Source organism: Danio rerio, chromosome 24, assembly GCF_052040795.2.
Source record: "Danio rerio strain M-AB ecotype USA chromosome 24, GRCz13ab, whole genome shotgun sequence".
Taxonomy (NCBI): domain Eukaryota; kingdom Metazoa; phylum Chordata; class Actinopteri; order Cypriniformes; family Danionidae; genus Danio; species Danio rerio.
The window spans coordinates 28,435,784-28,463,481 of NC_141044.1; the positions used below are offsets into that span (position 1 = coordinate 28,435,784).

General features: G+C 34.4%; 1 protein-coding gene across 8 annotated transcripts; it reads left to right on the forward strand.

Annotated features, from left to right (window-relative positions):
* The first annotated feature begins 2,620 nt into the window (after window positions 1-2,620).
* cip2a (cellular inhibitor of PP2A) lies at window positions 2,621-27,570 on the forward strand. 8 transcript variants are annotated; one of them, XM_087308749.1, is made up of 22 exons: window positions 2,621-3,268; window positions 5,134-5,264; window positions 7,078-7,225; window positions 7,317-7,429; window positions 10,829-10,923; window positions 11,670-11,766; window positions 11,853-11,975; window positions 12,110-12,255; window positions 12,330-12,405; window positions 13,688-13,915; window positions 14,803-14,962; window positions 16,322-16,463; window positions 18,655-18,754; window positions 18,842-18,960; window positions 22,620-22,809; window positions 22,980-23,054; window positions 23,141-23,251; window positions 23,358-23,554; window positions 23,671-23,784; window positions 26,624-26,706; window positions 26,822-26,940; window positions 27,099-27,570. In XM_087308749.1, exons 2-22 carry the CDS (start codon window positions 5,163-5,165, stop codon window positions 27,249-27,251), a joined length of 2,691 nt encoding a protein of 896 aa, XP_087164875.1. In that variant the 5' UTR covers window positions 2,621-3,268; window positions 5,134-5,162; the 3' UTR covers window positions 27,252-27,570.
* The last annotated feature ends 128 nt before the right edge of the window (window positions 27,571-27,698 follow it).

A 27,698-nucleotide genomic window follows, 5' to 3' on the forward strand; every position in this document is an offset into this window, starting at 1 on the left:
TATTTCAATTAACAATTATTTTTACAGACACTTTTATGCTGTCATAAATTGTCTAGCAGTTAACCCTTGGTGCTGTTGCAGATGTTTTCTGCTGGAGTCACATCTTTCACTGTTTCAACAATCTGAAAGAGTTTTGGTGACAAATGATTCATTTTGACGCATAATTTAGGAAAAGGCTTTGAAATAAAAAACAACAACTCAACAATACCATCTGGCCAAATTTACTACCCTTTCATCATGTTTGTGGCTGTTTTTGCCCCATTGACTTCTATTATAATTGCATTTTTGATTGCAAAGCCATGACACCATATAATCATTCTTTATCACTGGTGGTTTTCTCTGTTGGGAAGAAGTAAAATTTGTCATTTTTACTGTTGATCATCAGTTGCAGTGCAATAAAAGCTCCTTGCGTTTATACTGTATGAGTATGATGAGTATGGTGTGTGTGTATGTGTGAGAGAGAGACCTTTGCGCACTTACCTTTATATGTTTAAGAAAATTAAAATAGGCACCCCAGCTCTCAGAACATAGTAAACATAGTACTGTAAGTGTATTTATGCATGCAAACTAGATTTAGCTATTATACTATATAGAACTCCATATATATAGGGCAGAATTTTTTTTGCACATGCGTATCTAGAGTCAGCGGTAAAAATGGCACATTTTACCTCTTCCCAAAAGGTAAAACCACCAACAATCAAGAACGCATGAGTATATGGTGTCATGGCTTTGCAATCTAAAAAATGTCATAATAATGGAAGTCAATTGGGCAAAAACAGCCACAAACATAGCAAAAGCGGAGTCTATCTGAACAATTCACAAGAGTTAACCAAGAAGTAAAAGAAAAGAAAGAAAAGACAGTCCATCATGTTAAGGGTCAGACCGAATCTGTGGACATTTTTTGCTATTTCTGCACAGAATTGTGTTAAAAATCTGCGGATTTATGCTGAATTATTTTAGGAGTATCATAACTAAAACTTTATTATATTGATTAAAAAGTAATACAGTTTAACTTGTATTTAATGTTTACATTGCAAATCCAATTATATCCTCTTTATTTGGTAAACAAAGCATATATTCATATAATCTCTACTAAAAGACAGAAAATATTACTGTACAAACTGTATTGTAAATAACTCATATGAATATTTTCACATTAGTCAATAATATTATTGTAAATAATTTAAAAACTGAATAAATATTGATTTACAAACATTTACACAAGTAAATAAACAGAATCAATGATGGGCTAAGAATCTGTGAAATTCTGCACACGTAGTTTCTTTGTGGGCCTGGTCATGTTGTCAGTATAAAAGTGTACTCTTGAGGGGTGTTCTGATGTAAACTGTTGCTAATTTATTTTTTTATTTATTTGCTGTTTGTACTGTAATTTGTTGCCAGATCATGTCATTGTGATACAGAAAGAAAAAGACAGCCCTACATAGGACAAAGAAAAAACAATAAAAGTAGAAATGTGAACATTGTGAAGGGACAATCTCCCTTCAGATGCACCTCACCTTCACTAGACAAAGTCAAGATTGACCTGGGAGCAATTTACCAATTATAGATTTAGAAAAAAAGTCTAATGGAAATGTATAGAAAAGTGAGTTATGACTAAATATTGACAACTTGTTCAGCTTCTTATATAAGTTGAAGTTATATATATATATATATAACTTGACATTAACTTTTTTTCTCACCACCCACTGGTCATTTGCAAAAGACAAAATTTTATTGTTGGAAAATGTATTTTATATAATTACATTTGACTTTTGCATGCTAAAAGTACTTGAGTAAAAGAAAAGTTACTTGATTTGGGTCATTTAAATAACTCTGACTACCAATATCATGATATAGATAACTGCTGTATCAACCTAAAACCTACAGTAGTTTGACATAAAACCAAAACAAAACCCATTCTTGTCTTAGGACATTTTATATTAAGCAAATGTATTTGCTGTTTGTTTGAATAAAAGTAAGTTCACAACATGTTTATTATATAGTATAATCTAATGGTTTTAAACATACAGAATAATAATAAATACAGTTATGTAACAACCATTACATTACCACTATGTCTTTAAACATATTTGATTAACTTTTTATTACCTACACCAAATGTTGACTAATGAAGGTACATTTATAACAACTATTTTTTTTAGACTACTTTATTGTCAAACCATATTGCATACAAATGCATTCACCAGACTTATATGACAGTGTATTGCTGTAGAGGACAAAAAAAAAAAAACACGAGACAGGTGTTTAGATAGAGCATAGTTTATTTTGTTTGACCTGCAAACTTATCTAAACAGGATAAACTTTCAGAAAACAGCACGGAAACATTATAATGCGCGCTCATGAATATAACCCGTGGTTGTCTTCAACAGTTGTTTTCAATAGTCCTTCTTTGCTTAACAACTCTGCTAAAAAACAAAGCAAAACATTACAACAGCCAGACATACAGTTAAATCATTACAGTTACCATGGTTTCTATTTTAAGCTATAGTAAACTAAAGTTTGAAACTATAGTTTAAAATAGATGATGAATGGGCCTCGCTGCTCCCACCCACAATAATCCTCGCAGCAGGGTCCCACTACCGGCCTCCCGTGTTTTCCTGAGGGTCCTCACGGATTGCATTGATCCCTGCCTAGGGTTCACAAGCCGCCTCACCCCAGGGAGTGCACGAGCTAACCGGGCACCAGTCCGTGCCAGTGTTCACTGGACGTTGCTCCGCGGCACATTTCGAGCAACAAACACATAATATTCTTCGCGATATTGCGTTTATGTACGCAAACTGCAAGGAACTACAGCACAGACCGGCCCGAGTGAAGCTTCACAAAGCGGACTTCGTGAGATTGGCGTGGCTCCACTCGTCCCGTCAGGTATTGAACTCACCTTGGTCAAGTACAAACAGCAACACCGAGCGAACTGACAACACTGAGAGAGAACCGACGAGCTTTATAGGAATGCAGATGCAAATGTTTACAATACGTCTCTGCTGTGAGTCTTGTTGTCATGGTGAGCGCTGAAAAGAGCACATCTCATTGGAGCACACGGGCTCGGGAATTTCCGTCACGGCGAGTTGCGGTCGGCTGTGGACAAAAACATATTAAATATATTGAATATTTTTACATTTTTGGTTCTGTGTAATATTCTGGGATGCCGTACAATATGGAGACAGATGAATATAATTAAAGACAGATGCGGGACATTAGAACAGAAAGTGAGCCCGGCTAGGACACATCGCTCTAACGCCTAGTGGTGGTAAGCTTCTTCTTATCCAAGATCGCCATCTAGCGGTCACATAACCTATAGCATGTTACTTGCTGCTAACCACCCCCCGCGGCCAAAAGGTCCAGCATTTGTCCTTTTAATTATTTTATGTAATTTAATATTATATAATATGTGTATTATACAATTAATATAATATATTTATATTCAATATATATTCCCGTCACGTCTGTATTTATAGGGCTGTTTGCTCACTTCATTCGTTTTATTCTGATCAGATTTCCGATCGCTCAAACCACTTTAGTAGGTGATCTGGGATGCATTTCAGATAAAACTGAACAGGTCTAATCATTTTTTAGACAAAATTCATATAAATAAATTAAATTATGACCTGGAGAAAATCTGACCTGCGCCTGAAACACCTTGTAGGTGCACTTTTACAGCCACGATTCTATTAAAAACATGGTTACTATAAGCATAAAGCATGTTCTAACTCTTCAAGCTTTTAGCCAAGGGGTTCGGAAGACCCCTCACTGGCAAAGGTCCAGAATTTGTCCCATACATGAGCTCATTTGTCCTATTTTGACTGCTATGCCATCATAAGTAATGAAAATAATCCATTGAGATCAGACAGAGTCCTCTGTCGGCTGTTACTTTGGTGGGACTATAATCTGATGTAAGGGTCTTCGTTCACTACTTGTTTTTAAACAGAGAAAACATTTTACAGGTAACTTTAATTCTAAATCTGGGATCTTATTTCTGAAAAAAGAGCAATAAAAAGGTGTGAAGCACCAGAAGTTGACCATATTAAATTAATTTGGAAATATTTTGGCTGTTGTTGATATCCAGGAATTTTCAAATGTACTGTTTTTTTTTTTTTTTTTACCAGAGAGACTAGAAAATTCAGAAGAATTGATTATAATTGTTTTATTTTTATAATTATTATTTTGTCTAATAAATGATAGTGGGCTACATTTTATTTTACTTTAAAACTTTAACAGATTCCTATTTTTTTTCCTAATGATATATGATGTCCGAAATTTGTATTTTAAAAATTAGTCTTAATTTTTTTATTGCAATTTTTTAGGAAATATATTTAGTAAATCAAAAAGTGTGGTTGTGATGACGTCTGACTAATTAATCCAGCAAAAAAAAAAACACTAAAATGCAGTATTTAAATCTCATAGTTAACTAGAAACTGAGACGTATAACTGCACAAAAGGTCCACTTTTTGAGAAAAAAACAACCACCCCTTTCACCAGGCTGGCTACGGGCCTGCATTTATCGCGAGAGCGAGCTTGTTTATACCACGTTGACGTGCTTACGTCAGGGCTACGAGGGCGTCGCATTACGCTGGTTTACAAACCATGCTTCTAAAATGAGGGGGTTCTATTTTCCTAAGTATACAACATTTTAAATCAAATTAACATAAATTAAAGAACATAATCCCACTAATTTATTTATTAAGTTATGTTTTGCTTGATGAAACGCTTAACACTATATTTACCAGGGAAATAAATAAACATTTGTAAATGTTGACCACATCTCCCCACTTCTTCTTGGTAATAAACTCTTCCGGCGAATTCGAAGTGCTCGCGGGAGGAAGTTGCTGTTGTTATGAACTAGTGGGGAACCTTTTTTAATAAACTTAACTTTTTTTAGTTCAAACTGCCTTTAATAAAACCTAGGATATATACTTTTAGTACATAAGTCACATTAATACTTTTGTACGGGAGTTAATACGACATATCCGTTATTTTATCTCACTAACGTCGTCTTTTAACGTTACTATAGCTAGCATAGCCTACTACTGTATGGTTACCAACTCTAAGTTACTTTGAAGCAATTTAGATAGTTACCCTAATAAGTGTCATTGTTATTAAATATTTATTTTGAAGGCCGATATTGACCGTACTTGCGTGTAAAGATGGATGTATCGACCTGTTTGAAGTCTCTGCTGTTGGCCATTCGACAGTACAGAAATAACAGAAGCGCTTTAAACGCATCACAGCTGCAGAAACACATTGAAGTGAGTGAAAACCTTTTTAAAATTGTTTTACTGTGTGTAAACTTAATTTGCATTATCATTTAGTCAGCTTCCTGTTGGTTCAACCTTATGACTTGTTTAGGGGAAACACAAAAGGAAATATTAGGGAATGATTGTCAATGCACTTTCATGTCATTTACATACTAAAGAAATAAAAGGTGGCTGAAACTCATTGTTATCTCTTTTAGTGTTTTGAAAAGGACATAAGCTTTTACTTAATGTATTTTACTTGTAGTTATGATCAAAGAATGTGTTTTCAAAGGTTTAAATTAGGGCTTCATGATATTGGAAAAAAAAACTGACATTGCTATATTTTCATTCACTGCGATATACACTCCCTGGCCACTTTATTAGGTACACCTTACAAGTACCGGGTTAGACCCCCTTTTACCTTCAGAACTGCCTTAATCATTTGTGGCATAGATTCAACAAGGTCCCCCATTCCACCACATCCCTAAGGTGCTCTATTGGATTGAATACTGGTGATTGTGGAGGCCATTTGAGTACAGTGAACTCATTGTCATGTTCAAGAAACCATTCTGAGATGATTTGCGCTTTATGACGTTGCGTTATTCTGCTGGAAGTAGCCATCAAAAGATGGGTACACTGTGGTCATAAAGGGTTGGACATGGTCAGCAACAATTCTCAGGTAGGCTGTGGCATTGACACAATGTTCAATTGGTACTAATTGGCCCAAAGTGTGCCAAGAAAAGATCCCTCACTCTATTACACCACCACCACCAGCCTGAACCGCATGATACAAGGCAGAATGCTTTCATGTTGTTGCTGCCATGCGATAATTAGATATTTGATTAGAAATTTGCATTAACAAGCAGTTGAACAGGTGTACCCAATAAAGTGGCCAGTGAGTGTACATTGTGATTTGAATAACTTGTAAAAAAATGCATCATTTTTGATTGATTGGAATGATTCTCTAGGGGAGCTGATCTGCATGAAATACCATTTAAATAAACAAACAAGCAAAGTTGAGTACAACAGAGGAAATATGCATTTGTTATTTTGAAAATTATGATTTTCTTGGGAGTCAAAATGTATTCTAAAGCAGAAATTTAATACTCACCGTATAATAATAATAATAATAATAATATTAAAAAGATTCATTTTAATTGAGTAATCTTAATCTTTAAGCTACAAACATTACGTTTTTTGTGCCCAAATGGCTTAAATTTGCTTTAAATTCTTACAGTCAGGTCTTAAAAACACATGCAAGTAAAAAAAACTTTCACTCAAAGGTTAAAATATGAAATTACACCACTATGCTGTTAACTGGTCAACTATAATATTAACCACATTGTGACTGTGACTATTGTAGACTCTCACATTGCAGTATCAGTGTTAAAACGATATATGCAGCCCTAGTTTAAATGCATAAAATAAAATTTAAGGTATTTATATGTTTTGACAAATAAATATGCAAATTGTAATATAAAAGATTATAAATATAATTTCACAATAGAAATATATATAATGAAATATATAGTGTTTATTCTCCTCATTTTATTAATTGCATTGGTTTCAAGTCACTAGAATTAGTACAAATTTAAATGTTAACATATTTTAATTCACATCTATGTAATTTTTTATATATTCCACCTGATAGCAATAGGTAAAAAATCTTTATGCAAATTTTATTCTGTAACACAGAAAAAAAATTTAAGGTTTAATTGTTAAATACTTCAACCCAGTGTGGTGTAATAAAAGTTATAATATAGTTGACTAAACAAAGTTTAATGTTAAACTGATGTTTTATTGTTATTTTTGTTTCGTTCTGCAGGACATTTCTGGGCTGAAATGTGCTGGAGTGCTGTTCTCGGGTCAGGTACTGCCCAGCGAGTGTCTCAGTGGACTCATGGAAGTAGCAGGAGACATCAACACCAGTCACGCACTGACCGGGACCATTATATCCCTGCTGGCACAATTTGGTATTAAACATTTTAACATACTTATATGGCCGGTGTATAGTCTCAAACACATACTTTATCAATGCGTGTACATGTCTTAATGCCCCAACAGCTTCTGATGGTGAGACCAAAGAGGCTCTTCACAGCAGCTACAACTTCACTGGAACTCTAGCAGCTATAATTCACTGCAACAGAAGCACACCAGAAGAGCCTCTTGTGCTGCAGGTGAGAATGAAAGAGCTTTTTAAAACTTATGTTTGCATCTTGTCATTTATGCGTGTTAATGTGCAAATTTCTATATGTGGTCAGGATCGTTTATTGAAAGGTGTTTGATGTGACTTTGCTGTTTTTGGTCTACAGTTGGTTAAATTTATAAGATGCTTTTCAAATAAGTTTCTTATGCGTAACAATATTGCATTGATTTTATCTGAAATGCTGTAAAATAGTATTATATTATTTAGGGATGCTCCAGTCAGGATTTATGCAGATGAAACCGAGTAGGAATTTTTCGTCATGGTAATTGGCCAATACTGAGTACTGATTCTGATGCTTCAAGCTTTATAATGCATAAAGCCCGATTTCCTTCTAAGTGGAGATCTCTCTTTACCTAAGAGAATAAAATAAGGATGCTGCATACAAACCCACATGTCTTTTACAGCCATTTATGTGTGAACAGAAAATAGATAAAACAAATAAATAATTGGTAAAAATGATAAACAATTCAATTTGGAAACATTGCAAATGATTAAAGAAGAATTTAACATGTCTTAATGAAGAAAAACTTAGCAGTGCATATTTGATGCATAAGAAGTTAAAATGCAAACCTTTACTAAGAGGAAACAGGCCTATATACTACAGTTTATTGCAAGAAGTTATCTTAAATATTCATGTTAACAAATTATTTTTATGCTTTATGTAATATTTCCTGCAAGGCTTTAATGAACTTGCAATATTGTCAAAAAACAGAAGTTCTTATATGTAAAAACGCCTAAATACATGCAAGGTCATTCAAATATTTAGCATATCTCCAACTAATACAAACACTTGTGATCGGTTCATGAGATCGGCACGGATGGATTTGCTCTTCAGTGTTTAAACTCTGAGCAGTGAATATTAAACCAACAAAACTGACACTGTATCAATTTACTATAATCTTCTATGTGAAGCTGCTTTGACACAATATACATAGTAAAAGTGCTGTGTAGAAATAAGGATGAATTGAATTGAAATTAATTGAATCGGCCAGATCAGCGAGTACCGATCGAGTCATTAATTGTGATTATATCGGCCAATACCGATCTTCAGCTGATCGATCAAAGCATCTCTAATATTATAACATGGATGCTTATGAACTCATACAGGCTGCGTCCGAAACCGCCTACTACTCAATAAGTACTGCAATTAAATTTAAACGTACTACTCGTCCGTTAGAAAAGTACATTCTATACAGTATGAATGTGAAAAATATGAATGGAATTCGGACGTACTACATCCGCCAGTTTGACATAGTCACATGACATACCTGTGTAATATACGTCGCTTTACTCCCATTCATGAATTCGCTCGCGGGGCATCATGGGATAGCGCAGCATGCATGGGATGCTCACTCCAGAATCTCGCCAGAAGTAGTAATTCTATGAATTCGGACATACTACTCGGCTTACATACTGATTTTAGCGTACTATATAGTATGGAAGTATGCGGTTTCGGATGCAGCCATAGTGTTGTTTTAAACACGGCATGTTAGGAAGTTAATTTTAAACCTCAAATTGAATATATCCTTATTTTAATGAAGCAATATTGATTCTTAAATCCCAAAATCAATCTTTTAGTCGAGGGGTTTTAAACTGAGTGAAAATAAAAATATTTTTAAAAAGTTACAAATAATTCAAATAAATCAAGTATTAAATTGCTAAAAATAATATTTATATTAATTAGTGGTGGGGCGGTTCACAATATCTGGTCATGGTTTTTGGTTTGATTCAGTTTACAGTGTTAAAAACAAAAAAACAAAAAAAACAAAAACAGATTGTAACACTTGTGTACTATTGGGGTGTCCAAACTCGGTCCTGAAGGGCTGGTATTCTGGAGAGTTCCAACCCTAATCAAACACACCTAAGCCAGCTAATCAAGGCTATCTAGAAACATCCTTGCAGGTGTGTTGAGGCAAGTTGGAGCTAAAATCTACAGGATACTGGCCCTCCTGGACCGAGTTTGGACACCCCTAAATTAGAAACGCTATACATCAGCATAAAATACATAGCCTTATAATAAAATTTTTATATAGTATTTTAGTTATTCTCAAGTACATGTATTCTAATTTCAGCCTTAAAATTTAATCGAGTATTTTGTTGTTGATTAATGGCAATGACCACAGTGCCTTAATTTTAGATACAAACTTTAGTCTTTTGATGTTGGCTTTTAAATGAATTCTAAATTGTTATAAATGAATCATAAAATGTTAAATATACTGTTTATTATCATTGTTTATCCTAAAATGTTGATTATTAAATATATTGTAATTTTTTCCTTGTGTTTTTATTTATTTTTATTCACTATTATGTTGTTTGTTTTCATATGTTGTATTTAATGTAAACATCACAAATACTTCGACAATAAATATGTAACATTTAAGCTAATTTAATGTAATTAAATGGCGGCCTGCTGACTTTTTGGGTAGGGCTGTCACCTCACTGCAAGAAGGTCACTGGTTTGAGCCTCAGCTGGGTCAGTTGGCATTTCTGTGTGGAGTTTGCATGTTCTCCCCGTGTTCACGTGGGTTTCCTCTGTGTGCTACTGTTTTTACCACAAGTCCCAAGGCATGCAGTATGTGTGAATTGAGTAAGCTAAATCGTCTGTTGTGTTTGTGTGTGTATGAAAGTGTTTAAATGTTTTCCAGTGATGGGTTGCAGCTGGAAGGGCATCTGCTGCGTAAAACATTTGCTGGATAAGTTGGCGGTTCATTCCGTTGTGGCGACCCCTTATTAATCGAGGGACTAAGCCGAAAAGAAATGAACAATTTAATTTAATTTAATTTAGTGAGTGAACATTTGATTATTAAAAATTTCAAATAAATATGTAAATGATTAAATCCTGCACTATAATGAGTAAAAATGCAATAATGTAACTTCACAGAATTTAAATAATTTCTATAAAATATTTAGAACCTATATACGAGTATTAGAACGTGAGTCTTACAAGACACTATATTATATAAATACATTTTATGAAGGGGTTACCTTACATGATGGTAATCATATATGTTGATATATTCATGGTATCCAAAAGATTACAAAAAAGCAACTGTTTTTGGCGAGAGACTTTGTGTTTTGATACTTTTACAAGAAACAGTCTCATATTCAAAAGCTGCCCAGTTTATCAGAAGATTAAACAAATTTTGATGCTCTGAAAATCAGTGTCATGTAGCATAACATTTACACGGCAAGTCTATAAGATCTACAGCTCTTTAGTCAATAGAGAACTCTGTAGAAGGTTAGTGAGGTTGTCAGTGATGTCATAATCATTTAATTTACTTCAAAAACATCAAATATAAAGATGATAGAAGTTATTAAAATCTATTTGTTGTTGTGGTCGTGTGTATAATATTTCTAATGGTCTCCACAGTGCCTCAATGTCCTGCAACGACTGACTTACAACGTGAGGACTCTGCATTGCGCCTCTCACATTCACGAACTCATCAGCTTCTTAATGCAACATGTGTAAGAGCCACAACATTCCCTCTTTTCTTGCAGATGTTTGTATGATGTGGATGAATCAGGCACTTTTGAGCGCAGCAGACTTCATATTGATAGTGTAGAATATTGATCTAAAATTCTAGTAGAACAGTTATAATGTAACAACACTGTTCTGATTCAAGTAAATATATTATTCTGTATTCTTTAAATACTTTAAGTGTTGTGGGTGCTAATGATGAAAAGAAATTCAACATTGCTAACACAAGAATAATTTAAAAACCTATTTTATTTTGTATAATAATACTTTGATATAGTATTACAATTTTATTCCAGTATTTTTGATCAAATAAATAGCATTTGAGGCTTTTAAAAATATCTTAACTGGCGTTGAGATGTATAAATGAATACTTAAAGTGTATGAATTAATACTGAAACTAGTTGTTAATTTGTATGCAAAACTGTTCTGTGGTGTCTTGTCTGAGAAAAACTTTTAGGTATTGCAGAGGAAGTAAGGGCTGTGTGTGTGTGTGTGTGTGTGTGTGTGTGTGGGGGGTGTGTGGGGGGTGGGGGTGGTTAGGGGGGGGTGGAAAACCACGAAACTTGTTCTGTAATTTTAATGGCGAGGGCTAATAGCTGGCAAGTAAAATACAAATTGTGATTGTACATGAAAAAAATACATCTTTTTTTATTATATTCAAATAATTTTAAAAGAAATGCTGAAAAAGTGTTTTAATAAATATCTAATATCTAATGCTTATGTTTGTCCCTAGCCAGTCCAGTAATGATGACATTGTAAAGGCCTGTCTGGGCCTGGTGGCCAACCTCTGTCGACATGACGTAACAGTGCAGGCACACATCAAATCACAGGTGAAAATCAACATCAACTCTCACTCCCACACTCTCAATGTGAACTTAGAAGTTTAGATGATTAATATTATCGCCTTTTTTTGCAGAGTAATGTGAAGGCGTTTTACAGAGCCTTGATTAATTTCCTGGGTCATAACTGTCTGACAGTAGTTGTCTTTGCGCTGTCCATTTTATCAAGTTTGACTCTTAACGAAGAGGTTGGGCAGAAGGTGAGTCAGGATGCTTATTTGTAGGTCGTTTGCTTTGTATCTTTTTGTCATCTGGTCCTGTGGCTGGAAACTTTTAAGTGGCCCCTGTTGTTGTTTCCATGTGTGGTATTGAGGTTGTATCTCTGTTTTTGCAGCTCTTTAATGCAAAGAACATTCATCAGACTTTCCAGCTAATTTTTAATATCACGGTCAACGGAGATGGCACGTTAACCAGGAATTATGCTGTGGACTTGTTAGTGGATCTCCTGAAGAACCCCAAAATTGCTGATTACTTGACTAAGTATGTTTGTGAGAGTTTTTGTTTGAAATGCGTTTCTTATTTCGGAAACTTATTTGTATCTTTCTCAACACTAGGTATAAACACCTCTCGGTTTGTCTGTCTGAGGTTCTCGGGTTGCTGCACAGCAAAGATCCGGATACTGCGTCAAAGGTGAAATGCATAATACAGTTTGTAGAAATAATCAATACATTTGTAGGCAATATTTATGTATTTTCAAGCTTTTGTATATACAAGAGTCAATTAGCAGGTCTTTACCCCATTAGCTGTCACTTGATGTTTACTTAACTGTATTGCTATGAAATTCTAATCTAATCACAACAAACAATATTGGAAAAGTCTAACTCAGGGGTGTCCAAACTTGGTGCTGGTGGGGTTGGTGTCCTGCATAGTTTAGCTCCAACTTCCTTTAACACACCTCCCTTGAAGTTTCTAGTATATCTAGAAAGAGCTTGGTTAGCTGGTTAAGGTGGGTCTAATGGGGTTGGAACTAAAATATGCAGGACACTGGCCCTCCAGCACAGAGTTTGGACACCCCTGGTCTAACTCTTCTGAATACATATTTTACTGTTGTCTTTTGTCTTACAGAAGAGTAATTGATCAAAATACATTTACTGTCACAATTCAACCTGTGAGACTAATTACTGTTACATATTTAAACCATAATATTATAGTCTAAACATTAAGCAATCATGACAAACTATGTATCATTTAAAAGCTTAACTTTTCTAGTTTTCAAATTTGTGACTGATTTTTGTTAGATATTACTAAGCAATAGTTATTAATTTGCAACAAGGATGCTAACCTGAGTTGTAAAACATTACTTTGCTACAGCAATCCATATGTAAAACAATTTTTAACATGTTTTTTTAGAGGCCAAATTCAAACCTAATATCATCAAACTGCCCATACTATAGAATTTAATGCCTACTTTACAAGTATTGTCAAAAGTGTGAAAAGTGAAAAAAATGCTTCACATTCCTCAAAACACAACACAGAAATAGGAGTACCATCATACAGTCAACAATGGAAACTGTTTGCCATCTGGTGTTCATGTTTGGTACTGCGGCCAAACAAAATCTTACTAATAGCTATATTTTGAGGTATCAACTTCAAATTTGGAATATTTAGCTTTGATTTTTCAATTCATGGCTAAAACAGGTTTTTGTAAAAATACATATGTTATGTAATATAATAAACTATACAACTACTGTTTTATTATTTTCATAAACTTAAAGGCACATGCCTTATTGAACATTTTTCACTTTATCAACTCTAACAAGTTTCTTTTTTAAAATTAGACCTTAAATCTTTGCACCAAAGCATTGGATGATTGAAATCATTTAAACTGTCATGTTCAAAAGTGAGGGTGACAGCTATAGGGTTAATTGTAATCTAAAATGGTGCAGATGCTCATGAGATGTTGTTTGTGCAGGTTATGGAGCTGCTGGTTTCTCTGTGCTCAGTTCCTGTTTTGCGTAAACTGGTCTGCGAGACAGTGCTCCGACCTCCAGCCCCTCGACTGCAGCCTGGTACTAGAAAAGGTGTTCAGGCTCGAGGATCTGAGCCAAGTTTAGCACTCGTTCACTGGGTCACGTCACCTCTGGATGGTCCGGAGCAGTGCTACATGCAGGCTCTGTCCCTGCTAGCTGAGCTGTTTGAAGTATGAAGTACTCTACAATTTCTAACGTAGTATAATTTTCATATTATGACCAATGACTAGAAATGGTATTAGAAGATAAATATATTTATATTTTAAAATAGTATTGTCTAAATAAAATTTAAATAAAGCATAGTTTTATGCAATTCATAGTTAAATTAGATGTAAAATTACTTGAATGTAAAATTAGACATTAAATGAGATTTGATTTAATAGATACAGATCACTTTTAATAGTTCTATCAGATTAATTTATTTCAAGCAGAATATTATACACTTAAAACAATTCTTCAAACTAAATACATTTCATTATAATCAACGCAATGCTTACTTATCCATATACACTTAAAATAATGAATGAATTGTGAATAATGAATGACACATTAATTTAGATTTATAAATTCCAGCTGATTTATATTCATTATACTGTACATATCCATTATAGTATTTATATGCAAGATTATTTATATTAATTTATTGTTTTAAGTTAGTGTTTGATATTATTTTAATGTCTGTTAGACAGTTGTATGTCAGATTGAACCATTACCAACAATAAAAGAAAACATTAAGCAAGTAAATTAGGTAAAACTTGAATCACTAGAGCTGATAGACATACACTGATGGTAGTTTAAAATAGATACATTTTAGTTAAAAGTTTGAATAACAATTTGGTTATTTGTCATCTGTAATATTTAACATAATTATTTGTGTTAATATATTTTAACAAATCATATTAATAATGTTCCAAAATCTAAGAATTGTTTTTGCTATATCTGACAATGCATATAATATTAATTTGTGATAAATTAGGAATACATGTAAAATGCTATCATCTCAGTGCTGTTATCATGTCACTTTAAATTGATCATTTTCTTCTGTGTGCTGTTCCAGGAGGCGATTGGATCCTCTTTGTGCAGCTCAGCGCAGTCATTTGTGGAGCTGCTCCTGCAGGAGGTGTTGGTTTTGCTGCAGTCTCCAGACTCCACAGAAGGAGACCAGCTGCTTAAAAAACACTGTCTACGAGCAGGCCGTGTCGTTGACTTTCTGCTAGATATCCTCACTTGTTATGCACACTTCACAGGATAATGAGTATGGGGTATTCAATGGCTATTGTTATAATCCAGAAAGCACAGTAGCTGTGGGATTTACACAGCATATAATGTCATTTGATTTATTAGGTATGGGTTTTAAGAAAAATGTTATTTTTTAGCTTTATTCTATAAACATTTCTTCAAAATTTAAAAAAATTTGCAATTTAGAGCATTTTCTACCAGAAAACGACAGTTGATAACAATAACAATTCTTTTTGGTGTCATTGAAAATCTGCACTATTTTGCCAAATTTATTATAAATACTTTTAACCAAATATGTGACCCTGGAACACAAATCAGACATAAGTGCAAAATCACACAAAAGCTGAATTAATTAGCATTTTATTGATTTATAGTGTTTTGGGATGGGACAATATATGGCAGAGAAATATGTTTGAACATTTGGCTATTTCTGCAAATTAAGAGTTCTGATGCAAAACCGAGAAAAAATGCAAAAAAGGGACATTTTTGTCTTAATTGAGCTTTTTTTCCTCTGTTGTAGTTTCCTCTGTTTCTCTCCTGTGTGTATGTTCAATAATTTCCTTTCTTTTGCAAATAATAGGTTCTTATCATTGCCTTCAAGGTGAAATAACATGAACATCAACACAAGAGGCTGAGAAAAATGCTCATTGCAATAGAAAATGTCAGACAGAACTTATAACAGCACTTACAAATATACCTGTGCATCTTTTGTGGTCCAGGGTCACATATTGATTGCTTAGAGATTTTCCTCTTCTCAAGTTAGAATATCGGTTTTGTGTTGTCTATTACTATACTAGAAATACAATATGTAATATAAATATCCGAAAACATGTCATCTTTTTTGTTTTTTTTTGTTATTTTATTAAATGAACAAGACATTTTTATTTTATATATGACATAATTGTCATCAGTCTACAGAATAAACCAAAATTATGAACAAATAATAATTTATATAATTAAAATGTTAATAATAAATTACTGAAGTGTATTAAAATACATTAACTGGTCTTTCATGAAGTTCATAGCTGCATAATGATGAAACATGTTTGAAAAATGTCAGAAATTAGTTAAATGATATCAATTTTATTAAATTATATTTATATTAAATTATAATTATCTTAAAATATAATTACATTATGTTTATATTCATGCTTTTATGACACTTCTTTACAGAGACATTAGAGTGATGCTCATTTAGCAAACAAGATGTCCCAAAATGTGCTTTGAGGATAGAGAGTCTACACTCGTTTGGCTTGAACTGCCTTAGTCTGGCTTAAATATGAGCTTCCTGGTAGTTTTCTAGCTGCGTTAAAGTGTCTGATCCTTGACTGTTTCACTGCTTTGTGGTGATGATGCTCTGAGGATGCTGGTGTCTCAGCGGGTGAGTCCTGAGGTGTGCGTCTCGCAGGTGGAGCTTTTGCTTTCCTACAGTCAGGACCTCACCGGCTCCACCTGCTCCACCTCCAGCTACCAGCTCAGGTAAGCAAATCTGTTACACTACTATTCAGTTTCTTTCTTTTAATATTTTAAAAAGTCCCTAATGCTCACCAAGGCTGCATTTATTATAGTTAATCTAATGTCACATTGGTAAAGATGAATTTTGACATTATACTGTCCTACTAAAATTATTCTAATTTGCAAGTTTGATTCCCACGAAACATTTCTTGTTATGAGTGATGAAAACATGACATGATACATTTGTTTCTTTTCAGTTCTTTAATGACTAGAAGTTAAAAAAGGAGGTGTTAGTTACTGCAGAGCCACAGTGTTGATGAATGGAAATAACAGCACACTAAAACAAAATAGTTTGACATTTTATGATTGGCTCAGAGCAAAAATTCTTATGTCAGCATGTTCTGTCCTTATACGTATTAATACCAGTAAATGCTTTGTTCACACATTATCATGGTGTCATACCCGTAATTGGTATTTTTTAAAAGGTCAAGTTCACATTTGTAAAGTGGAAAGTATAAATGTTTTACTTTTGATTTATGTAATGCATCTTTGCTAGATAACAGTGGTAACAGAAGGTACACACTCTGGATGACTCTGGTCGAGAAGGCTCTTCTGGGTCTGGAGCCTTTATACCTTTGTTCCCTTCTTTATAGGTCAAAAAGCCAGTATGCCCTAAGTTCAAGTGAAACGTATCATTTGTCTGTTCTCCAGGTTCAAACTGAAATAGGGAAGCGAGCCTTTAGTCATGCCGCCCCCTCATCCTGGAATACTCCTCAGTTTGTACTAAAAATGTTTGCACACATCCCAATTAAATTATTTTGCTCTATTCTTTATAACAAACAGTTATTTCTCGATGTATGTTTTAAATGTGATACAGCTAAATAACTAAACTGTATTTTTATATTACCTTTACTTTTATTATTATTATTATTTTTATTTATTCATATATATTTTTTTCGCAAGTCATGTGTTGCGCTTTACTTTTTCCACATTTCTTATGTTACAGCCTTATTCCAAAATGGATTAAATTCATTTATTTCCTCAAAAATCTACACACAATACCAAATGACAATGTAAAAAATTTTTTTGAAAGTGTTGCAAATTGATAAAAAAAAACAAATAAAAGTAAACTGAAAAGTCACATGTACATCAGCATTCACAGCCTTTGCTCAATAGGCTGTAAAAAATAAATAAATGAAATAAAATAAAAATTTTATTTTAAAAATAAAATTTTGTTGATGCACCTTTGGCAGCAATTACAGCCTTAAGTCTTTTTGAACATGATGCCGCAAGCTTGGCACACCTGTCTTTGGGAATTTTTGCCTATTCCTCTTTGCAGTACCTCTCTAGCTCTATCAGGTTGGAGGGAAGCAACAGTGTACAGCCATTTTCAGATCTCTCCAGAGATGTTCAATAGAATTTAGGTCTGGGCTCTGGCTGAGCCATTCAAGGACATTTACCAAGTTGTTGTGAAGCAACTCCATAGATATTTTGGGGGAGTGCTTTGGGTCATTGTCCTGCTGGAAGATGAATTGTCGCTCCAGTGCGAGGGCAAGAGTTTTCATTCACGATGTCTCTGTACATTGCTGCATTCATCTTTTCCACTATCCTGTCTAGTCTTCCAGTTTCTGTTGCTGAAAAAACATGGTATTAGCCTGGTGATGAGCGGTGCCTGGTTTCCTCCAAACGTAACGCCTGGCATTCACTCCAAAGAGTTCAATTTTAGTCTTATCAGACCAGAGAATTTTGTTTCTTATGGTCTGATGGCGCACTTACACTATGCTATCTGAGCCATGATCATGCGCGGTTCCCAATTCGTTTGAGAAGTGTGAGTGCTCTGAATTTACCACAGGTGAACTCCAATTAAGCTGCTGAAACATCTCAAGGATGATCATAGGAAACAGAATGTACCTGAGCTTAATTTAGGGCTCCACGGCAAAGGCTGTGAATACTACTGTACATTTTCAGGTTTTTTAACAATTAAACAATTAAAAAAAAAATTCTCACATTGTCATGCTGTTAGCTGTGCATTTTTTTAAAATAAAAAATGCACAGCTCACAATTAAATTTGTAAAATTTTAAGATAAAGATGCAAACGACATTTAAAAGTAAAAAGTTAATCTTTTTAGTAATCTACAGTAGCATTACTATGAACACCAGTGAACATATTGCTGGTGTAATGGCTTTTTAAAGTTGTCTGTTTGTGCATCTGCAGTCAGTTGTGTGCTGAGGTGGTGTTAAAAACTCTAGAGCTGATGAGCCATCTCAGACAGACCATGCCAGACATGGAGACATCCTTCTACAGGATCCTACAGGTACAAGACCCACGCTGCACTTCCTCACAGTTTCCAATCAATCTGTTTATAACTGTTTTGAAAAGACCACTGTTCCATTGCGTCTAGGACCAACGCATGGTGACTCCACTGTCTTTGGCCATGACCTCTAACCGCAGAGAACATGTTCAGATAGCGCTTCGCATATTATTTGAAGCGGCCCCTCTCCCCGACTTCCCTTCTGTCATGTGAGTCAAAACACTTTGCCATTGTGTGAACTTATGCTTGCAGGTGTCAACATATTTAGGTTTAAGTGCAGTGTTGTATATATAAAGCACAAAATAGTGTGAAATTATTGTTTTGTTTTAACGTGGCACATTTGGTTTATTATTGATTAGGGTTAGAACTTTATTTCGCTGTTAAAGGGATGGTTCACCCCAAAAATTACTGTTAATTTAGTTTTTTCGCTGAAACTGTGTGGTGTTTGGTGATTCTTAAAGTGGAAGCTGTTTGCCATTGGCTCTTTTATAGTTAAAGGAATACATACAGGCAAAACATGAATACTCATGCCTCCTGATGATACATTCTGGTCTTATGAAGTAAAACACTTGGTCTTTGCAAGAAACTGAACAGTCTGTTACTTTTAATACACTGTCACCACAGTCTTCTGGTAGCATAATGACTTGTTTCAAGAATTGTGAATCTAAGCCTTAATTTACAGCTGTTTTTTATCATAAAAATGGAAGATGCCTTTAGATGCAAGTTACAGTTGAGATTTCTTGCATGTTTCTGAAGCACAAGCTAAAAAAAATACTTTGGAAAATGAACAAAATTGAAGGCCAAATCACTGATTGTAGCATAAAGAAATATGATAATTGACCTTTCTGAAAGTCCCAGCAGTCCAAAGATTTGTAGGGAATGCACAGGCACTTGATGGAATGACTTCAGTACATCTGTCACAGGATATTACATTGAACTGCTGTGATCTTTATCAGCTCATTCTTGTAGCTATATCTCAACTTCCTGCTGTAAAAAATCTTTCAAACCACAGGTGGCAAACTTAGTTCCTGGAAACTCAGTTCTGCACTGTTTAACTTAAACCCTAATTAAACACATCTGATCATATTAAGTCCTTCAGGCTTTCTTGGAACCTACAAATAAAGCCGTGGTCACAATGTACTTTTCGACCCATAGGTTCATATGCATGTGAATACAACTGACTGGAAACAAAAGCTCCTGCGACAAGTTTTGAAGTTTGCTGCATTGTAAAGTTTAAGCTTGGTGAACTCTAACCTTTGAAATCGCATCATGTGCAGGCTCATTGAAGATCAAAACATGACCTCTCTGGACAGAAATTTTAAACATGGAGCAATCGTTCACTTTTCTTTAATGTCTAATCATCTTGTTTAATTCCGTCCCTATTCAAAGCACCGTATGACAGAATTTCACATGCTCTATATATGTATAACTATGTATAACCCATGCTCAAAAATAGTATAACTCCAGCATAAGTGTAATGAAGCAGGGTTGGAACTAAACTCTGCAGAGCTGCGCCCCTCAGGAAACTGAGTTTGACACCTGTGTCTTAAATGAACTCCGTTATACATTTTGGACTCATTCTTTCCCCAGTTCGAACACAAATGTTTTCCATTAGCCCCAAATTAATTAAACATACTTTCATCACTCAATGGAACTTTGGACCAGTTTGGACCACACACAATATGCCCCTAACTACCAAATAATGTGAAAAAATTCTAAAAGTGTGCTTTAATTTTGGTCAGTTCAAATATCAAATGTTTTTTTTTTATATACAGATGAAGTAGGAATTATTAGCACCCCTGAATTATTAGCCATCCTGTTTATTTTCTAATTTCTGTTTAACGGAGAGAAGATTATTTTCAACACATTTCTAAACATAATAGTTTTAATAACTCATTTCTAATAACTGATTTATTTTGTCTTTGCCATAATGACAGTAAATAATATTTAATTAGATATTTTTCAGGACACTTTTATACAGCCTAAAGTGACATTTAAAGATTTAACTAGGTTAATTAGGTTAACTAGGCCGGTTAGGGTAATTAGGCAAGTTATTGTAAAGCGTTGGTTTGTTCTTTAGACTGTTGAAAAAAATATAGCTTAAAGGGGCTAATAATATTGACCTTAAAATGCATTTAAAAATATTAAAACTGGTTTTATTCTAGCTGAAATAAAACAAATAAGACTTTCTCTAGAAGAAAAAATATTATCAGACATACTGTGAAAATTTCCTAGCTCTGTTAAACATAATTTAGAAAATATTTAAAAAACAATTAAAATCAAAGGGCCGTTAATCTGACTTCAACTGTATAATGCTCAGAAGACTATATTTAACTCCTGTTTAAAATAGCTCTTTTACCCATTTTAATAATCAATAATCAAATTATGATTATTTTAAGTAGGACTAAGCAGTGGCCTTAAACTTTAGGAAACTGGAGGTTAGTCTCTTATTCCAGTGAGTGTGTACTGTTAGGTTGGACCAATAAAAACATGCAAGAATGCCATAGTAAACCTCCAGAAGCCCTTAGCAACCTTCATTAGTGTAGAAGTGTCATCTTAGTATTGACTTTACATAGTTACAGGATAAAACCACTTGAAGACTTCATGAAACTTCACCTTAGTAACAGCCACAGCAGCCTGGCATTGTGGTTTTTTGCATGTACATGCTTTTTGTTTTCTTTTAAAAATCAAATAGTTTTCTTTAGCCATCAAATTGTTAACTAGCTATCAAAATTGGGTTTGGTAAGCAAAAATTAAAGTGTTTTAAAATGTTTTGCTCACCAAGACAACAGTTATTTATCTGAATTTTTATTGTAATCTAAATTTCTTGGATGGAAAAGCTGAATTTTAACATCTTTTGTTGCATTTTTAATTATCTCTTGATCCTCAAGAAATTGTGGCTGACATTTTTAATAGTTATCAGTAGGCCCACACAGAATCTGCACCTGCAGAAATATGCAGATTTATAGCCCATCGTAGAGTTTATTTATTTACTTGTGTAAATGTGTGTAAATTTATATTTATTCAGTTTTTAAATTAATTTGAGTAATAAAGTGATTTGACTTTGATTGTAAATAAATCAAATGAACAAAGTCAGCTTTATTGTCCATTCACCCACTTGTACAGGACATACAGAGAATCAAAACTGCGATACGCTCAGATCCTAGGTGCCTAACATATAGTATTATTACAAAAAAAGTAGAATTTTAAAAAGTAATTGCAATAAATACAATTGCACATATAATGTAATCTAAAAATATAAGCAAAAAATACAATACAATTACACTTAAGGGAATATGGTAAGGAGTGCAAACCAGAATTTTGCAGATGCAAAACAGTATATAGTGCGTATAGTATATGTAAAGTAATACAATACATTTTGTAAAGTAATATTTTCTGTCTTTTAGTAGATCTAATATATAAGAGACTTGCTTTGTTTACCAAATAAGTGGATCTAAATGGATTTGCATTGTAAACATTAAATAAAAGTTAAAAGCTATTCATTTTTATTTCATATATTAAATTTTTAGTTACAATACTCCCAAAATAATTCTGCCTAAATCCGCAGATTTTTATTTTTTTTTACCAAATTCTCAGAAGAAATAGCAAAAAATGTCAGCAGGTTCTGTCTGGCCCTAGATATCTGTAATAAAAAAAACACCAGAGAAAAAAAATCTATATTTATTTGAAAAATAAAGTCTTTTAAACTTAAATTATAAATCTCGTTTCTGTTACTTGCATTTAAAAGTATTCTAGCTGAACAAAACATTAATGCTTAAAAAAAATAAAATAATGAACACAATATTTTGAACAGGTTTGCTAGCTTTGCTAAATTTTGGGAATCTTCCTCTCTGGTTCTTCTTTAAAGTCTGGGTGACAGTATTGCTGCCAATAATGCTTATCGTCAGAGGGATGGCGAGCTGTCCATCAGACGCAGCTCTGCTAGTGAAGACGCATCCTTCATTAGCAAGAGTTTTCCCACGATGCACACCGAACCCTCTGGTTCTGCCTCCCACAGCATCGACAGCCTCATCGAGAAGCTTCAGAACGGCGTGGAGGTGACTTTATTTTTTACTCCGCTTGAGACCACAATGTCTGCAAATGTTCCTATGTGGGTTTAGTTGCACATAATCAGAAACTGGCAATAGACATATGCCCACAAAACCATAGTAAACAGCAAGCAACATTAAATCAAACAGACATTGTTTCTAATGTTGTGGTCTTGCAGTTACAGGAGAAAGTTAAAGATGTGCACATGTCAGAGATCATTGATGTATATGAGCAGAAGCTGTCTGCCTTAGCGGTGAGTAATTAGGTCACATCTTCCTGTGTATATATGTACCATACGCATGCATGCATTTAAATATATGTTTACTCCTGTGTATGTAGAGTAAAGAAAGCCGTCTGCAGGACCTTTTGGAGGCCAAAGCGCTCGCACTGTCACAGGCAGATCGGCTCATTGCTCAATACCGCTGTCAGAGAGCACAGGCGGAAGCTGAGGTTACACACAGACATGCTTTTTTTCCTATGTGTAGCATCAAAGCTAACCACTTCAACAAAAACGCTATTTTTGTACATGCAAGGTATCTTTACTTTTCAATTCTAGGCACGTAAACTGGCATCGCTGCTGAAAGACACGGAGCGGAGGAAAGAGGATCTGCAGGCTGAGTTGAACGATCAGCTGCTGGAGGTCGAGAGACTGAAGTCTGACAGCCAGCAGCTCCTGCAGCACAATGGCCGTTTGCAGGCAGTCGCTGACCAGCATCAGGAGCTCAAGGGCACCTATAACCAGCTGCTCAGTAGGTCTGTGTCTCACACACACACACACACACACACACACACTCGTATCCAATGTCTGAGTCTTCCAGAAATGGATCTGTCAACTGTTTTGTTATTGATAAGCAACTTTTTCCTTTTAGGTATGACAAGAGTGAGGGGACACTGAAGGATCTGCAGGCCGCTCATATCTCTCTTACCCAGCAGGCCGAGGGACTGAGAAAGACCAATGAGGGATTAAGACTCCAACAGGAGAGGTCAGTGTTTTAAATAGATGGGTTAAATGTCTGGATTTTTTGTTCAAGAATAGTGTGAAACATTTATTTCCCATAATAATAGTAATATTTTTACTACCATCACTAATAATAACAATTCTAAAAATAAAAAACTTAAATGAGTCAAAAGTAGTATTGTAAAATAGCATTATTTTGCAATATTATATCATGAAGCATAACCAAACTCTAATGCTGTCATTATTTTTTCTTAAGTTGTTATATAGTTATAATAACGATAACATAACAATATATATAATAATGACGACAATAATAACAAATACAATATAATAATAATGATAATAATACATAATAATTATTAGTATTATTATTAAGAAACAATACTCAACTTCCACCTATAATAATTATGATATTAACAAGTATTATTATATTTATAATTATTTTAGTAATGTCATGCTTGAATGGATCAAAATTGTTCTATTTTGTTGTCATTTTTATTATTAATATTAATTATAATACATTTTAGTAATTATTTATAATGATCATTATTAATATTATTAGTAAGTAAGTAATGTGTATTTATAAAGCACATTTATTGTGTATGGCCATACACCCAAAGCACTTCACAATCATTAGGTGGGTCATTTCACACCACCACCAGTGTGTGGCATTCACTTGGATGATGTGACGGGTGACGGCAGCCACAAGACAATGGCGCCAGTGCACCCTCTACACACTTGCTATTGTTGGGGTGTAGAGATAGTGATAGAGCCAGTTCGGTGAAAAGACTTAATAATTGGTTGGCCATGGGCAAGAGCCAATGGAGAGAATTTGGCCAGGACACTGGGGGTTACACCCCTACGCTTGGCCATGGGATTTTTAATGACCACAGAGAGTCAGGACCTCATCCGAAAGACGGCGCCCACTGACAGTAAAGTGCAGGGCTATTCAATTGGCGGCCTTCGGGCCGAACCCGGCCCCAGAGACAATTTGTTCCGACCCTCCAAATAATGTGTACAAGACATCAAAAATAAATTTAGTTCAGTCAAAAAACGGCCGCTATAGTTTTGAAATGATGTGCGTCTGTTCAATACAGCACGAGCTGCAGTTAAAGACTACGCAGAGCGTGAGTTACCAGAAGCGAGTGGCGTGGGCAGCCGAAAACATTTGGATATGTTTGTAGAAAATGCCTTTTGTACAATGCACTGATATCGTCAATAGGGATTCAACGATTAACCGATTTCACTATTAACTGCACTTTAATTCGTCACAGTTAATTAATCGTAAAGACTTCTAAGCCGCATTTCTGTTGCACGGAACAAAATGAAACTGCTGTTAATAAACAAAGTTGCCAAGTTGCCAACTGTGCTTTAGTTTAAAGTTCCAAGTATGTTCACCGAGGCTAATACACACGCACACCGGATTAACTGTAGCAGCGGCCGTTCCCATATCACGTCTTTTCTGCTTGCAAGTTTGTTATTTATAATGTAAGAATATATGACAATATCCACGCACACACGGAGCAACGCGCTTGCATCTTTTCGGGCGCACACAGTGAAAAACATCTCACTGTCAGAGTTGTGTGTGCCTTTAAGTGCAATGTAAATAAAAGATATGTTAGACGAATTATTATTAAAATGATTATGTATGCATGAATGCAGATGGCAACAACAGTTAATCTAAATAGCTACTTACTTAATATAAAGCTTGAATTTACATTAGACATGATAACCGTAAAACCATGATTATTCTTGAGACTATATAACCGTACAACCAAAATCTATCATGGTTGCATCCCTAGTTGTTATGCAGTTCAAAAAATAACATATGAATGTGTCTGAATGTAGAAAAAGCCTACTTTAGCAATGCACTGCTTTTGTTGTGCTCTGAAATACAACATTTGAATGTCTGTAAAAAAAAAAAAAGTCTATTGTACATTGCACTGATATAATGTAGTTTCAAAATACAATATATTAACATTTTAATGTAGAAAAAGCCAACGTGGGTGTCTTAAGGAAAAATACATTATATGTTCTCTTATATGCAGTTGTGTTATCACTCTCTCCGGCGCTTCGTTTGGGATGCTTTTCATGAACTAGGGCCCCCATGACAAACTAATTGAATAGCCCTGGTATAGTGTTTTTCTTTCACTTTAGTAGGGCATTAGGACTCTAACCCACAGACCACAGGTTGAGCACCCCCTGCTGGCCCCATTAACACCACTTCCAACAGCAAACTAGTTTTCCCATGTGGTCTCCCATCCCAGCCCTGCTTAACTTCAGTGAGTAACCGGTCTTGGGCTGCAGGGTTATATGTTATTATTGGTGGTATAATAATAATAATAATAATAATAATAATAATAATAATAATAATAATAATACATAACAAAACTTATCAATAACAATAATCCAATTAATAACAATATTAATAATTCAAATAATTGAACACACCACCCTTAAATGAAGGAATAATAGTATTATCATGTCAATTTATGTTATCAGTAATAATATTTATAATAATGATAATAATAATAGTTATTATTATAGAAAGATGTTGGCATATGCATATCACCACCATTGGACAAATGTCAAAATGACATTAGTAATATTATTGTTATAAGTTATTGTTGTTGGTATTGAAGTACAACACAACCCCATTATTGAGGAGAACTATAGTTATAGTTTTTATTATTATTACGATTTTGCTTCAGGCTATTCTTAAATTAGTCAACAGCTTTTGTCTTGTAGTGCAAAATATTATATTTATCTAACAAATGTTATTTATAACTTCATTATTGTTCCCACTATAATAGTTAACTGCTGATGTAAAGTTAATCATTTGTAAGACTGTGATGTCTTTTTAGGACTCTTGCTGAGTTGGCAGAAAAAGAACAGCAAATAAAGGGCCTAAAAGCAGATGTGCTGGAAAAAGACAGCAATATTACAGGTGAGGAAAAAGTTTTGCGCATCAGTGGAATAAAATAGCTGATATTTTGTTTTATCTTTTTTCTTGTTCAGTTTTATTTAATTTTCACTCCAAAGTGTGCTGCTGTACTAAACAGGTCTTCAGAATGAGCTGAGGAGACAAGAAGAGCAGATCAAGGAGATGGAGGAGAATATTTCCATCCTCAGAAAAGAGCTCAATAAGACAGAGCAAGCCAGAAAGGACACCAGCATCAAGGTGCCGTCAACACTTATTCAAACCTACCAACAGTCAAGCTCAAATCATGTGCATCATAATTCAACAAATATACTCATAATTTATCTGTACATGCTTTCTCTCTACAATATAAATATTCAGGAAGCCAAGTGACCCTGTGTGTCGCATTCATGTTTCAGGCTTCATCTCTAGAGCTGCAGAAATCCCAGCTAGAGGCCAAACTGGAGAAGATAGAGGAAGAGCTGGGCAAACACACTCAAATGATTGCCATGATTCACAGTCTCAGCAGTGGCAAACTCAAGGGCGACGTCACTGCCAACCTTTCTTTGTGAAATGCTTTTAAATCACGAAATACTCCACATTCTCAATGAAATGAACATAATTTATTTTATCTGTATGTTTTGTCACTGTTCATCTGTACACTTTCTTATATATGCTTATGAATGATTAAATCTCTGTCAAACATAAAATATTAATGTCACTTTTTTGTATACTTCCATATCTGATATCTTTATGACATTTTTAAATTACATTCTGTTTCCACCAGAGGGCACCGTACAACAGGCAGATTAAATATTTACACTATTAGAACTTTTTCCTTTTCATTTTTAAATAAACAATGATGTTTTTATGTTTTAACTTAATATAAAATGTCTTCTTCATTGTCTGATGCAGATCATTATAGAATGCCAGATGTCCTGACCAACTCGTCCTCTCTTTCTGAAGACTTTGGTTAGAGACACCCCTGGATACAGGTATTTTTTGAACATGCTTTCAGG

Bases quoted from the DNA above. Each gene is read 5' to 3' on its own strand.
- cip2a (XM_087308749.1), top strand. From the start codon at position 5,163: ATGGATGTATCGACCTGTTTGAAGTCTCTGCTGTTGGCCATTCGACAG. The intron at 10,924-11,669 runs GTAAGAGCCACA...GTTTGTCCCTAG, and splicing joins AGCTTCTTAATGCAACATGT to CCAGTCCAGTAATGATGACA. The intron at 23,555-23,670 runs GTCTGTGTCTCA...TTTTCCTTTTAG, and splicing joins TATAACCAGCTGCTCAGTAG to GTATGACAAGAGTGAGGGGA.